The sequence below is a fragment of the Abramis brama genome, assembly GCF_963993115.1.
Source record: "Abramis brama genome assembly, chromosome: 17".
Taxonomy (NCBI): domain Eukaryota; kingdom Metazoa; phylum Chordata; class Actinopteri; order Cypriniformes; family Leuciscidae; genus Abramis; species Abramis brama.
Genome location: NC_139979.1, coordinates 20472139 through 20488397, shown reverse-complemented (window position 1 = coordinate 20488397; position 16259 = coordinate 20472139). Strand labels below are relative to the sequence as shown.

The window sequence follows — 16259 nt, the reverse complement described above, 5'->3', positions numbered from 1 at the left end:
TGGTTCCATGCCACCTCAATCTCAGCCTGAACAAGAGCCCCTTTATCATTGTGGCGAGTGTGGCAAAACTTTCACACATCTCTCTAGTCTGCGCAGGCACCTACGTAGTCATGAACTAACCACAGCTGGCACAAGTGGCACGAGAAGTAACATTGTAAACCCAGTTTTGCATCCCTCCGATCCAGGTATTCCCCACTCTACTCAAGACAGCTCAGCCTCATCTTCGTGTGGCAGTCATGACAAGACTTTTCATTGTTCTGAGTGTGGCAAAGGTTTCAAGAAAAAAGGGCACCTCCTTCAACACGGGGTCATCCACTCTGGGTCTCGGCCTTATGCCTGCACTACTTGTAGTCGTGCTTTCAATCGCCGTGAGTCACTCACCCGCCATGAAAAAATCCATGAAGAGAAACCATTCCGCTGTCCAGCTTGTGGTCGCTGTTTTCGGGAAAGTACGTCTCTTTTGAACCATGCAGCCTCTGGCACCTGTGGCAAGTCAGGACGTACAGCAAGATCAAAGCATGAAAGTAATATAGTTGATGGCAAGAGCATTAAAGCTGGGGGCTCCCAAGATGGAATAGCGACTAATGCAGCGGGTGAGTAACGTCTAGAGTAGTGTTTATTTTTAGTAAACCCAGTCAAAGTCAAAAAATTTCAAAGGCACTGTGAAATTTGTGTGCATAGCATTATTACTGTTTAGTCTGTTGTGCAGGTTCTTACCGGAGTGATGATTTCAGTGATGACTACAAGGACCAGCGCTCTCAAGGTAACATGTATTCTGGAACAACCCCATGTGGTGGTGGCAACATGACAGGGCTTGCACTTAGGAAGGCACCATTAGCTCCTACTCTGCATCCACACCCACAAAACCAAAGCCAGCAGCATCATCAACAGCCACATCTCCCACTTTCGTCCCTGTTAGAGGATTCTGAAGATGATGTCACTAGCTCGGTCAACAATGCCATTTCTGCCATCACTGCTGCAGCTGCAAATTGTATGAGCGGGGATCTTGCCCATAGTGGAGGTAGAGGGGATGATCGCAGGGATATCATTGGTGGATTGCTTGGAGGTCTGGGTCTAGGGCCTCTTGCTTCGCCTAGTGGTCCGTTATCAACATCTGGCCTGGAAAAGTCCTATAGAGGTGATGCTAACCCAAGTGCAGTGGGGCTCAACCAGCAAACAAATCAGCAGACACCTAGTGGAAAGCCCAAGCGTCCTCGTAAGCCCCGCAAGAAAAAGGAACCTGGTGTTGTTGGTGTTGAGCCCCCTAAAAGAAGGCAGTCCTCTCACAGACCAGGAGGGCCTGGTGGGGATATTAGACCATATTTGTGCAGTGTCTGTGGTCGAGGATTTGCAAGAAGAGAGACTTTGCGGAGGCATGACAGAATACACACTGGAGAAAAGCCTCACCATTGTACTGTGTGTGGCAAGTACTTCAGAGAGGCATTTCATCTTAGCAAGCACCACACAGTGCATTCTGGAGAAAAGAACTACAAATGTATTTTGTGTGGAAAGGACTTTGGATATGCTCAGAGCCTTAAAAGACATGGCAAGCTACACCAGAAAGGTGAACTGGAAGAAGTGCCAACAACGCCAGGTGGGGAAAACCTTAACAGCTATCCTCCATCCTCTGGTGGCAGCTTGATTCAAGGGGGCCAAAACAGCTCTTCTTCTTTCTATTCATACTCTCAAGATGTCAAACCACAGACATCAAACACTCAGCCCCCTCCTAGACTGTACACATGTGCTATATGCTGGAAATCATTCCGCCATCACTTTCACTTGACAGCACATCACCAAACAGTTCACGAGGGTGGTGGAGAAAAGCTGTTTTCTTGTGAAGTCTGTGGGAAGGCTTTTGCATACTCTAACAGCCTTACACGGCACAGGCTTTCTCAGCATGGGTTAACACGGACTGGCCAGCCAGTTGCTCAAAGAAGCACAGGCGAAGGTAACAGTGTTGGTGGTTCGATATCAGAAAGTGAAGCTGCTACAAATGCTTTGCTTCAGCTTGCGCCACCTAGTGGCACACATGGCGAACAACATGGACTTCTTCATAGCCAGCAGGCTCCTCCCCAAACACAAACTGGCTACTCCTCTCTGTTCTATATACCCGATGCCAATATTACACACCCTGCTTCATCTAATGCCTCATCTTATTCCCATTCTCTGCCATCAACTTCCTCAGGGCCTCTTCTTTGTAATCATCAGCATCAACAACACACTGGGATAAAGGGTGAACCCATTTATCACACTGGTCACAGGCATACTCTTACTCCAAACATACCTGTGCATTCCCTTGCTTTGCCTCCATCAGAGCCACATCAGCAACACCACAATCCCCAGCAGCATTCAGCTGAGATTCAATCTACACACCACCACACTTTTCAAAGCCAAGAGGAGTTGAGGAGACGAAAAAAAAAAAAAAAAAGACGGCAAGAGAGAGAGGAGATAGGCTACAAATGGACCCCGGCTGCAAAAGTAGAGAGAGAACAGGTGGAAGTTTCCCTTGGGGAAAGGCAAAGAAATCTTCTTAGAAGAAAGATTTTTAAGAGAAAAAGGAGAGCAATTCACAGGACAGAACATAAACTTAAGAAGCGCATGGCTGTGCTCGTAAGAATCAGGCGTGGAAGTGGAGGAAGTGCTGTGTATGAACTGGGCCTTCCAGGTGGACTGAGGCTTCACAGGCTTCGTTCTCTCAAAGTTCCTCTGAAACGAAAGTCCTGTCCCCTTTGCCTTGGTGCTACCTTCTCACAACAGGTAGCACTTAAAGTTCATATAGCAGCTAGACATTGTCCCAAAGTGAGAGGCCTTCAACATCGTTTGAAATGTCCAGTTTGCGGAAAACAGTCTCGCAAGTTCCTCTCAGCTCTCATTCACAGAAGCTCCCATTTAACCAACAGAGCATTTTCTTGTAAACATTGTCCCTGTCGTTTCTGGAATGCAATGCTCCTCACACGGCACAAGAAGGTGTGTCGAGGAACGTTGGCTAGGTTTCGACAAGAGAGGTCTCTTTGTGTTAAATTAGTCATGGGAGCAACATACAAGAGGTTTGAGTGCAAAGGAAACTCTTCAACCATGCATATGGAATACAGTCACTGAGTTATGTCATTAAATTCATTTTCATATGCACTTTAAGAAGAGAAGTGTTGGGATTTTCATGACAAAAACTGAGATACCTGACTGAATACACCCTTTGCTCATGTAGACTTTGACTTGTGTGTCATGAGACCATTTTCTTTTCTCTCTCAATCATTACATTTCTTCTCGTAACTTGGACCCCTAAAAATGCACACCTTCAACAAACTCACAGATGTATCAAAGGCATTTGTATTGAAAAAATGCTTAGCCTCTCCATCTATCCAATTCCACACCAGTCTTCTAAGATGACAATTCTTGTTCAGATTGAAATGATCCTTGGATGGCAATAGATGAAGATTCAGTGATTTGGCTAATATTGTACTGTGCCCTAACAATAGGCTATTGCTCACTATTCCTCAACAGATACTCTGTAGAATTATTCTGTCTTTGATATATATTGTGTTGTTGGTGTTCACTTAGAGCAAGTGTGGAGGTGTGATTTTGTTCATGTAAAAAGTGCATTCAGTATCCAAAGGAAAAAAGGGGGTCCTGTTAGGAAGTTGAGTGTTTTATTTTAAAGAGTATTTAAATTACTGCATGTTGGACATTGCTGTCCATGTATTGAACGGTCAGCGTGAGTGATGAGACTGTGGGCTTACATGGTTACATGACAAATCCAATTGAAAATGTACCTTAAATCTAAATAGAGGAACCAAAAAAAATTAATGTATAATAACAAATGTTGATTAACACTTTGTAATATCAAATGTGAGCCCTGTTTTGATTTATTTACTCTTTTGGAAGAAAACTAGCATTAGGATGGTAACGCCAGCACTTAAACAGGAAGAATATGATTTTCCACATAACCAGTCAAAGGACTAAAAAAAATGTAAGATGTGAATTCACAGATTCTTGCCCTAAAGGCAAAAGCCTTACCAAATTGTGACAATTAATACAACACTTATTATGGGTAGTACAATGTAGCGTTTATGTATAGAGTTTAAGGGAGGATGTGAAAAATATAAGTGTACTGTAATGTAAATTGTGTCAATATTTTATTATGTTTTTTTAAGCAAAGGTCAATTATCTTTGTATCATAGCTACACTTCAGGTAGTTGGAAGAGTGATTGTAAGAGTTATCACTTTAGATCAGGTCTTGATTAAGTGTATTAATGTGTGACATTCTGTCCATTTGCCAACTATAAACGTATCCCATGTACTTTTCTCACTTTTTAGAGATGCCATACTACTTATAGCCTCTCTCTTTTTTTCTTTAAAAGAAGAAAAGTAATACGTATGTTTCTATCACTTTATTTACACATGATAAGCTGGTTGTTGATGATACCCAAGCATTTAATAAAATTTCAAAATGTTATATCCTCATTAATTCCATCTACACATTTATCATTTTGTTACCTCAATGTTTCATATGTATTTGCTTGTATTAAAATACGCAGACATATTCATTTTACATATTCCTGATGTTGTTATATTTAACGTTTATTATTTTATTTATTGCTTCTGTTAGTTTTTGTTACAACGCTTAAATATTTATTATATTCTGTTGCTGTAAGGTCATTTTTACCCTGTAGTAGTGTGATTATTACAGAACATTTGTGTCTGAGAGTATATATCCACACAAATACCCTAAATTTTGGTAAATTTTGATGTAGCACACGACAATGAACAGTGCTGGGTAGTAACTGATTACATGTAATCTGGATTACGTAATCAGATTCCAAAAATTAAGTTATTGTAAATAAATTACATTACTTTTTAAAATAATCGTAATCAGACTACAATTACTTTTATATTGATTACATGTTATGCCCAAAATGGCAGTAAATTAATCATAATTCACTGATTCATTAATTCACATCATTTCATATTTACATGCAATGCAGGGATTCCCCCTCTTTTTTTTTTCATGTCTCTGACCTAATATGTTTACTTGAAGTAGCCTTCAAGTTAATAAGTTAGGTTAATAATAAAATTAAGTTCATAAAAATAAAATTAAGTGCACAGTTATCTGATGTCAGTTAATGGTCACATGACATGCAGGTACAATTAAAAACTTTTTTTTTTTTAGTAAATTGTTTAAATTTTAATTGTTTTTATTTTACTTTTTTTTTTTTTTTAAATCATGATTTAATAAATAGCTTTTCATTAAACTCACGAACCCCAGTCTGGGAAACCCTGGTGTAATTAAACATTTAATTCACTTTATGTTGTTGATTACAAAGAATGGAATATATTTTCAACATTCAAACGAGTTAGATGAAAAGTAATCTAAAACTAGTCAGATTATATTACCGTAAATGTGTAATGGATAACTTTGCTACAATTTTTGTCATGTAATTTGGAATCAGTAAACGACTAGAATTTGTATCTCTGCCCAGCACTGACAATGAACTACAAAGTATGTGTTAATACCAGACAGAAAATGGCTTTTTTTTAAATGGCAAATATCATTTAGTAGCCTAATGCTAGAATGCATGTTGCCCATAAAAAAGATTTTATCCACTGAATTGTAACTGTATTGAGTGCCCTTTTTTCATCATTTGGTCTGCACTTGGACATTCACTGGTCAGTTTCTGTCTGAACATGATGTACAATGTTAACCCCAGATTGTTTATAGAATTATAGCCTACTAGTTGTTGGGAATTCATTTAGATAGTTTGTAGATGTTATCAACTGCACTGTAGCCTACACAATAATACACTGTACGGCTGAATGATAGCTAGGTGATGATGTTGTGAAATTAACTCAACAAAAATAATTAACCGTTTAGAGTGCTGTATTCATTCTAGCACTTAACGTTGCTCTTTCACATGTTGATCAGTTGGTGGCAGCAAGGATCCCATAACCTACAGCATGAAGCTGGGAGCCCAGCAGAACAACTGTCACATGGAATTAAACGCTGATAGTGGGCGGAACAAGTACTCCGAGTCCTCGAGTGTGTGTGTGTACGAGGGAGGCATTGAATTAAAATGAGTCCAAGAGAGACAGGGATGGTTTATTCGCCTATTGTTTTTGTGTAGAGTCTATGGGGAAAACAAATAAAAATGTCCCTGTTAGATGCCTTCTAATCTGTATTTTACATGTTCACATTCTTTGCGTTCTACTGTCCTTATTAATACTGTCCTTAAAGGCAGACATATAGCCTAGTCATATTTTGAGTTGTTATCTGCATTGAGTATTATAATATTTTGATACTTTCGTGAGGATGGGTTCATCAGGTTCGACCCTAACAAATCTATTTCCTTTATTTCTGAATCTGTTGTGTGTGTGCGCGCCACTATTCGCCTGGGTTCATGCGGTTTCTGTATTCTCACGCGGCTGTAGCATGGGTGTGATGAATGGGCGGAGCGCTGTTCTCCACGGCAGCCAATGGTTGGGCGAGCAGGGAGGAGCCTCTCTTCTCTCAGCCAATGGCAGCAAAAAAGCTCAGCCGTGTCTCCGCGTGCGGACACCATGTGCACTGGAGAGCGCGTCTGTGTTTCTGAGACACAACGTGTAGCTGCCATCTCCTCTCGCATGATGTGATCACGTTTCCTCCGGATTACTAGTGAAGTGAAAAAGTGTGCCATTTTCCTGATAGGTTTTTCCCCAAAAGGTTGCTCTCTGATAGGACTGTGTAGAAACTTGACAGGTTGTTAAATAGACAACTCATTCCATATTTTAACAGATAATTCTAATGCTCTTTAAAACGGCCCACTTTCCAACTTAGTAGCTAATTATGTGGCCGCATGTTCATGCTGTTCCTGGGTGCCGAACATAAGCGTCAACGGGACAGCTTGGAGTGAAATTATTGAACAATTTGTTTTTAATCAGTGCTTCCCACCCTGAGGAGCGTGCCTGTCACGAGGGGCGTGCCTTATTAATATTAAACAGTGATGCGCCTCTTCGTGCAGTGTTCGCGCTTCTACTCGGGGAGGTGTGACGTCACGTGAGCGGCCCGTGTTCGTTCCAGCTGAGCGAAAAGATCGGACGGTTCAAGCTCAAAGCGTGCGGCAACTCACATGCAGAGAGAACTGAACAGAAGGGGGTGACCACAGGGAGAAAAAGCGATTGAGCGACTGCATGGAAAAAAACGTCAACATCCCACCAATCGCACTACGCAGCAGAAATTGACTCAGCAACACTTTCTTCGTTTTGTTTTCATTTGTTATTTTGAGACGACGCATTCAGGAGTTCAGCGCGCTCAAGTTATCGTTTGCATTATTGGATTTTTTTTAATTCTCCCAGATTTTTCCATTCTCCACTGTTCTCTACTGGAACCGTTATATCCGGTCAATTGCTTATTTTTTCTCCACGTTGGACTTGGACATAACGCTATTCTGGACATTCGTCTATATTTTTTAAAAGTTCCAACATAAGATAAGCTAATTTTCTGGAAGTACTGGGAATGTGTATTTTTATCCACTCGACCAATCTACAATCAAATGCAAGCAGAATGGCACTCTTTGTCTAAACATCTTATTTTCAAATAAAGGTAATTTAAAGTGTATTTTTCTTTAATGTCAGATGCTCTGGTGCACGTGAGCCGAGCAGGTCTTTCCTCTGTCTCTAAAGTAAACACGGTCTCGTGTTGCATGACTTCACAACTTTGTGTACTTCTATAGTAGCCTACTCTAGTGATACGAACTCAATGCAAATGCATAATATATTATTATATGCTCTGTTTGACTACGAACTTATGCTAATCCTTTATTTTTGTTTGTTCGTTTCCTCTATGAATTGTCATGTGATTGATTTGACGGCTGCACAATAGTACTGAACCACTCAAGCATCTAGCGGTCAAGGGAGCTCAATCCGGCTGACGTTGGATGATGGCCAGGCCGCTTTCACAGCTCCTTCCCCCGGACCGTCCCTCTGCCGGAGCCAGTCCGCAGTTTGGCAACAGTAGCCAGGCAGGAGGCTCACTTAACGGAGGACACTTAAACTCGACAGCAAATTTGAAGTCGCTCCTGCAGCTTCCCGTGAAGGGCGACCAGCGCGTCAAAGACTGTAGTGAAATGAAGGGTGAGGAAACGCACCTGCTTCCCTGACACTCCGTGTGTATTAGAATATACAGGCTCTCTATCAACCTTTTGTGTGTGCTCCTTTAGACAGTCAAAATAATGTGTTAATAGTCCCCATTCCAGGTTGTTTCCTGATTATTACGATTAGTGTGTTTTTTTTATGCTTGGGTTCACATGTCAAATGGCAGAGCCATGTGCAATTGTGCGTATCTCTCAGTGAGCCAGACAGGACATCACATGTGACTTAGTAGAAGAGATAAACAAGGCTAGGCCATTCAGCCACTTAGCTCTCTACCCAGGTACTTTGAGGTCAGCTATTGGCTAAGCCATTTTAGCCATTACAGACCTGCATAACCACACAGACAGAAGTTTTCCATTGCCTGCAAATACAACGTGATTATTGGAAAAGCTTCTTTATTGATTGCTGTCAGTGTTTTGTACTGATTATCTAGTTACCATTAATGCAAACTGACCCTGAATAGTCAAGTAGAAAATCTCTAATCCAGTGTCAATCCATTTTCCATGTGCATGCTTGGGAATCATATTATCTAACATTAAAAGCACTGCCATTACTTTTGAACATGTTTAGTTCTGAAACTGCATTTCAAATGATTCAAGAACAGCTTTTGCTCTTTTTGTGTTTGTTTTTAAGCATTGGTATTTTACGTGACAGTCTGCAGTTTTTTCATAGATAAAAGAACACAAACTTAAACAAAACACATGTTGCAGTTACATTTTTATGGTTTGATTTTATACAGTATAACTAAACCAGAAATGTCTCATTTCAAACTGCCTTTACTGGTCCTGGTTTCCACACCAATGCACCGTAAAATGCCTGATTTAGCCTAACTAGTGTTGTTAAGATTTTAGACCCCACCTAAATAGTTTTAGATGGAAACCTTCACCCGCCATGTCCGAATTCGCATTGCGCCTGTCCATTAGAATTGTTTTTATACCAACTAAACTTCACCAGTACCACACTACTCTATATCTCAGCCTATACCACAGCAGAGCAATGTGGTATTACAATGTTACACTAGCGTAATGTTGTGGTATACAATACGCGTAGACCTGCCTGTTGTGTTAAGCCTGTTGCCTTTTGCTTTTTGCGTCATGGCTTTGGTGTAGCCATAATACAGTAGTTTTGTAACGTTTAGCCATTGTTCAATGGTATTGTTGCTGTACCAGAGAGTTAAGCAGTGTCACTGCGGTGTAACATTGTAATCGCTTTACCATGGTCTTTCAGGAATGTCAAAACACATTAATCTTTAGCGAGTTTAAAGGAAGGTTTTTCAAAGGTTCTTCGTTTTGCATTGATGCACCGAGAGTCAGAGCTATTCACATGTGTTGACATTGCAGAGGTAGTTCTCCCAGAGGGATGTGAAAGTAGCTGGGAAGTGTTATTCTTTCCCTAACTACGTAATCTTAGCGCCATCAGAAATATTGCTCTCTTGAAATCAAGTCAAGTCAATAGATGTGTTCATAAGAATAGTTAGTATGTCTTTTTACATTGCTCAAGATAGGACAGTAATATTTTCTGCAGATTAAATTGGATTTCACTTTCCTTATAGGTAAGGACAGGTTGGATATGGATGAGGACTCTCTTGGCCGTTGTCCTATGCGCAACGGCTGCAGCAATGGACTAGCCACTGACAGCAATGGAGCAGGCACTGGCAGCTTCTCAAACAGCAACAACAGTTCCTTCCTGGGCCCGTTGCTATGGGAACGAACATTGCCATGTGATGGCGGGCTGTTCCAGTTGCAGTACATGGATCTCGAGGAGTTTCTGACAGAGAACGGGATGAGCAGCATGCACAGTACCTCCAACTCCACCTCAGCTCAGATACCCTCGCAAAGCTCTCAGTCGGCCATTCCCAACCAGGGCTCCCAGTGCCTGCCCACCTCGCCCCCACACTGCTCCTCTTCGTCCTCACCGACATCCTCCACCTCCTCTTCCTCGCCCTCTCTGCTTGGGCTGGACATGCATACGCCGCAAAGCATGATGGGAACGGCAGACTGCTTGCACGGTGAGTTTTCTTTCGCAACTTGCTGCTGCGGAACATAAGCTAGAGAGGATGTTAAAAGCCCACAAGACGAACGGTCTGAGGGCAGGCCGTCGAGATGAAGAAAGGAAATGCCGTGGGCCGAAAATGAGGTCTAACGCAGTTCAAACACTTCCCCAATTCTGCTTACAAGAATTCCCTGGGATTTTTGTCCGTTTGCGAGTTGTAAAAAGCACCAGGCTTGTCCCTTGGGTGTGTGTGTTACTGTGTAGTTTTAGTATTAATGGTTTGGGTGTGTGTGTTGTTATGAGTGTGGATAGATGGTATTTCACTATTTGGATTGTCAAGAGGTTTGGGCGTTTTTTTGGAGTGAGTGTAAGAGGGTGTGCAGCTGTTGTGTTCTATGCGAGTTGTGTTTTATAGGTATATGTTAACATTGGTTCTGTCAAAGCGATTAATCGCATCTAACATAAACGTTTGTAAATATGTGTGTGTGTATGTTTGTTTGCATGTATGTATGTATGTATGTATGTATATATATATATATATATATATACACACACACACATAGGCTATATTATATTTACAAACTTTTATGTTAGATGCGATTAATCGCAATTAGTCGATTTGACAGCACTTTAATATTGCAATATTTAATCAAAAGTGAGAAGTTTTGCGTGCTTGTTTTCGGATGCTACAGTATATGAAAAGAATGGGCTGGTTAGAACTGTATAAAAAGACTTGCAGCAATGAAAAAGGGGATATAAAAAGATAAATAGGGATGACAGCACGTGAAAAGAGAGGAAAAGATTGTGATATAGAGCTGAGAACATGATGGCGATTGAAAGGCTGGTAAGTAAACAGTCAGAGACACACAGGTGAGCCAGAAGCAAAGAATGAAAGGAAGAGACGGCGTGTTTGTGATTGTGCTCGCATGTTTTTAAATCTCCTCCTCTTCTCACACGCTTGGTCCATGTGCTCTCGCTCGCTCACGTGCCGAGGCAGGCAGAGCGAGGACAGGGGAGGGGCAGAGGAGAGGAGGTATGTGTGTGTGACTAACAGACAGGGAGAAACTGAAAGATTGAGATGGAATGACTCAGGGCGAGTTGATGCTGTACTTCCGATTAGATGTTTGTTTACGTTTCTGTAGTGGCTGAGAAGAGATCGAGAGAGATTAAAAGTGCTGCTGGTAAATATTTAGAATGTTCAGGGCGATTAAAGAGCACATGCAGAAGCCATCACATCACATATTTCCACAGATTTGATCAAGCTCTCTCAAAAAAAAAGAGGTCCTGTGTCAGTGCATGTGCCACAGTGGACAGTAAAAAGAGGATCATTGCCAAATGGGGTTAAAGTTACACTTAAGGGTACTTTACAGATTTTAGATTAGGTTTATGGCTCAAACAGATTTTCAAAACATAGCAACAGTAGTTTTGTCGTGCTGTCGTGACAGGGTTCACTTTTTATATAGCTTATATATATATATATATATATATATATATATATATATATATATATATATATATATATATATAGCTTTTCAGTATATAATATTATATATTATTTTCATGCAGGTGTGTATGGGGTTGTAACTTAGTTAAGTTTTTTTATTAGGAAAAAATGTGTGTGTGTGTTATATTATTATTAATTCTTTCTTTAGATTTTTTTCTTTTTTTTAATCAATTTAATATAAATGTATATATTTTGTTTATCAGGGTATGGTTATGAGTGTGTGTGTGTGTGTGTGTGTGTGTTTTATCTCTAGCTCATATTATTTCCTTGCAGATGTGTATGTGTTCTAAGTTAAGTCTATATTAAATATATTTTGGGGGAAACAATAATATATGTATGTATATGTATATGTATACGTGTATGTGTGTGTGTGTGATTCACTATCAGTTCACTATCAATTTATTTGTGGAATGAAAGTAAGCGTTTATAAAATGAAACCACCATTTCAATGTTCTGAAATCCAGAGATCAGGGTAGAAATATTGGAAAATGGAAAAACAAGAGACGGATTACTGGATTGAGTTGTTGTTTGCTGCCTGTTACTGCCCCCTTGTGGGTCGTCTGCGTACAGTTTTGAGAGTCCCATTATTCTGATTGCATACGTTTAGCAACGTGACTTAATCAAGTGATCTACTTTGTGTCTACCTTCAGGCACTCCACCAGGCAGCTTGGAGCCAACACCCTCACCATCTTCCACTACATGTCCACCACTCCCTACTCCACCCAATACTAACTGCAATGAGGTGGTGCCGTCCTTTGACCCTGATCCCGCAGACGTCGCACTGTCGAGTGTGCCTGGACAGGAGGCGTTTGACCCACGCAGGCATCGTTTCAGTGATGAAGAGCTCAAACCTCAGCCCATGATTAAAAAGGCTCGCAAGATGCTTGTCCCTGATGACCTGAAGGTGAGAATCTCAGCGCAGCATCATTTTATGGACATAATTCGTATCAGATATACAGAGATCCTAAGAGATTTATGTTCATAATCTTGCCAGCTGTGATGGTACATGTTTTCCTTATCTCTTGGTCATATGAACATGTGGATTTTGTGAAACATGTACTTTTTGTTATAACAGCTTACAGTCAATATTATTGTGTAGCTGTCTATCTAAGCTCCACTAGTCATCTATCACAGTGTAGTTTTTTGCGAACGGATTATTTGGCAGAAATGTAGAAATAGTTTCTGCGCCACTTATTGGATGAAAAATTCCACTCTCATTTTGTCCAACAGGCCTGGCGTTCTTCTATGGAATTCCAAAGCTGCCAATATTAAAAATAAATAAATACATAAATAAATATACAAATAAATGTAAAAAAAGAATAAATAAATAAATAGACCAAAGCGCAATAAATATTTATTTTTTTATTTTTTATTTTTTACATTTATTTGTATATTTTTTTATTTTTTTTTTTATTTATTTATTTATGTATTTATTTATTTTTAATATTGGCAGCTTTGGAATTCCATATTCTTCATGCCTCTATACAAATGCAGTAATGCAGATGTCAGGCATGTTTGCATCAGTACAGATGGTCATCATTGTTCAAAATCATCATTAGTTCCCCAAACCCATTACTAGAATAGTTTTAGTATTATGAAGTATCAGACAGTTATTTATAAAGTATGTCATTGACTTCATTAGGGAATGGGTGGTACCATTATGTGATCATGTCTCAATTCTGAGGCAGATGTCTTGGAAACCGAGGTTCTCAAATATGTCAGCTTTTTTGTTATAAAGGGCACAGCAGTCAAAAGCGGGAATTCCTTTGTAATCACAGTGACCTCTCCTCTGGGAACAAATAGATGTTTTGAATACTTGGAAAGGAAGCAACATTCTTTAATGAGTTTTTTATATATTTCTATATAGGAGTTATAGTTCAAGCCGAAATGACATCATTTGTCATCATTTACTTGACCTCATGTCTTTCCAAACCTATGGAACTGGATTTGTGGAATACAAAATAACTATGATTCCACTATGTTTGTCCAAATAATGAAAGTCCAAAACAGTGTTATTTTAGTATTATATATGTACTATTATAGTATTTATTCATATTTTGAACCTGCTTTTATTTATATTTTAGTAATTGTGTAAATGTGCTTTTGTCACATTTATTTGTTTACATGTTTGTTTGATAGTTGATTCACTATCAAATTATTCACATTTATAAAAGGAAACCAGGAGTTTTAGTGTTCTGAAATACAGAGCTTGTGGTAGAAACATTTTATGTGCTTAAAAAAAAAAAAAAATTATTTAGCTTTTATTTTTGTTTGTGTTGGTAATTTTATTTTTATTTTAGTATTTCAGCTTTTTTATTTCAGTTAGTTGCCAAGGACACATTTCTAATTTTCATTGAAGTTTTTTTAAGTTTAAGTTTTTTATCTTATATTTATATTTTATTTAATGTAGCTTTACTTTTATCATTAACAAAAATTTTAGCTTTAGGTTTAGCTTTAGCTTTGGTTTTTGACACTGCTTCAAAACCCCATTGACTTTTAATTGTATGAACAAAAAGATTTAGACATTTTTCAACAAAAAAAAACCCTTCATTGTTGTTCCATTAAATAATGAATGCTTGTAAAAAAAAAAGTAAATTAACTTAAAGTGTAATGACCAGTCGAATAAATAAGGGTTTCCCAAACTGGTTTTCGTGAGGGAACTGCAGGGGTTCACAAGTTGATGAAAGGCTGATAATTAATAAAATCCTAAAAATGCAAAATTGAAATAAAATGCTAAAAATATATTTTGTTTACCTGCATGTCATATGACGGCTAACCGACAGCTTTAAATGAATAAATACGTAAAATAATTATTTGTATTTCGAAAAACTGAAAAAGTCAAAGGCATAATGGGAATTGACACTTTTATGAGAATGTATTTAGTGTTTATAAAACAAGATTTGTTACTGTTTTTTTTTTTCATGACATCAAATTTACTGTTCCTCACCACTACTGACAGAGTGGTGTGAACCTCAAGCCTGCGTCTGGCACTTTGAGAACAGTCACAGAACCTCAGTCAAACCTCAGACAGTTTGCTGGTTCAAAGCCATTTCTAGCTGGAATGTCACTCAGAGTTGCTATGGAAAACCTCGAACACTTACATACGAACACACACAAATCCCAGTCACACATCTGGCAAAGCTCCACACCTACAGTTGTAGACATGTTCTAATGTATACTTTTTTCTTTCTTTTTTTTGAAGGATGAGAAGTATTGGAGTCGGCGTTGTAAGAACAACGAGGCCGCAAAGCGTTCTCGCGATGCTCGTCGACTGAAGGAGAACCAGATCTCTGTGCGCGCCGCCTTCCTCGAGCGCGAGAACGCTTCGCTCAGACAGGAGGTAGCCGACATGCGCAAAGAGCTCGGCCGGTGTCGTAACATCCTGAACAAATACGAGAGCCATCACTTGGATCAATAAGAAGGAGAGGAAGAAAACGCAAAACGAGATGATGGATGGAGAACGCAATGAATGTTCCTATGATAGTCACGCTAAAAGACAGATGGAAAGTGCATCAAATATATGGAAGGATGTCTAAAGACGGCACAAAAGCTCAAGTTTCAAACTGGAGTGAGAGAGCATGTCACCTCTCTTAACTTTTTTTTTTCCCTAGTAAGGTACAATGGCAAGATTTTAATTATGGAGAGAAATGTATATTTTTATAAGGTAGAACAATGCTTAATGGTGAAAGGAAAATTTTGAAATTAATTTTTGTATATTTTCTATAGCTATTTTTGGGAGGGCTGTAAAGTATAGATAGAGGGAACTGGTTGAGGTATCACTGTAATTTAAAATCAATTCATAAGGTATTTTTGAAGCGATCAACTCTTGTGAAGGAGAAAAATTTGAAGCCTAGACTTTCACAGAACTTTAAAGATTTAGAAAATAACTTTCTAGAGAAATTAAACTGTAAAATACGGAGAAAAAAATATACATTTAAATTTGTATAAAAATGTTAATATAGATTTATTCAAGCACTTAAGTTGTGATAAACCTGTGTGTAATATTTTGGCAACGGTGACCGAGGACAACCAAGGATGAGGGGAAACGACAGGTGCATCTCAACTCTTTGGGGAAAAACATTGTTTTATCAGTTTACTGCTGATATTTGTTTGTCATTCTCAAAGGAAAACTAAACATGTAATGATGATAAGGAGATGGTTCAGAAAGACATGCATTAATTGTCACATATTTTATTGGCATTTTTGTGTTTATTTCCTTGGTGAACTTCTCCTGTCTACAATGTACTCATCTTTTTATAGGAATCTGACTCACAGTTGCAAACAAAAAACAGCTTTTTAGCAACAGCACACATCCACAACGTGCAGATCGTAAGTGAACTTGCAGAGGCTGTTCTTGCTGTGCAAAAACACAATTTGGACCTCTATGGATTGAATATATATATATATATTCAATATATATATATAGGACATGACTTTCATCTGATTGTACAGAATGATTTCTTATATTGGAAGCACGGGAAATTGCATTTCAAAACAGGTTGACATGTAGACATTTGGCTATGTCTGCGCTTTTGCTGGTTTTGCACCTGTATATGCAAACACATTGAAGCCAATGAGCGCTCTTACTTTTTTTGAAACAGTATTCAATTTTTACAACCTGTTTACTGGTCTCAGTACAAAT

At 39.0% G+C, this 16259-nt stretch overlaps 2 protein-coding genes across 2 annotated transcripts; both read left to right on the top strand.

Annotated features, from left to right (window-relative positions):
* The first annotated feature begins 601 nt into the window (after nt 1-601).
* Nucleotides 602-4453, top strand: LOC311067483 (uncharacterized protein). Its single transcript, XM_084089376.1, has one exon. It carries the CDS (start codon nt 769-771, stop codon nt 3097-3099), a length of 2331 nt encoding a protein of 776 aa, XP_083945502.1. The 5' UTR covers nt 602-768; the 3' UTR covers nt 3100-4453.
* A 2544-nt stretch (nt 4454-6997) lies between these two features.
* dbpb (D site albumin promoter binding protein b) lies at nt 6998-15896 on the top strand. Its single transcript, XM_084088703.1, has 5 exons — nt 6998-7573; nt 7853-8103; nt 9674-10129; nt 12268-12521; nt 14820-15896. Exons 2-5 carry the CDS (start codon nt 7908-7910, stop codon nt 15033-15035), a joined length of 1122 nt encoding a protein of 373 aa, XP_083944829.1. The 5' UTR covers nt 6998-7573; nt 7853-7907; the 3' UTR covers nt 15036-15896.
* The last annotated feature ends 363 nt before the right edge of the window (nt 15897-16259 follow it).

Excerpts from the sequence above, each read along its gene's own strand:
- LOC311067483 (XM_084089376.1), top strand. The coding sequence starts at position 769 with ATGTATTCTGGAACAACCCCATGTGGTGGTGGCAACATGACAGGGCTT.
- dbpb (XM_084088703.1), top strand. The coding sequence starts at position 7,908 with ATGATGGCCAGGCCGCTTTCACAGCTCCTTCCCCCGGACCGTCCCTCT. Across the intron at positions 8,104-9,673 it reads AGACTGTAGTGAAATGAAGG|GTAAGGACAGGTTGGATATG; the intron begins GTGAGGAAACGC and ends CTTTCCTTATAG. Across the intron at positions 12,522-14,819 it reads TTGTCCCTGATGACCTGAAG|GATGAGAAGTATTGGAGTCG; the intron begins GTGAGAATCTCA and ends TTTTTTTTGAAG.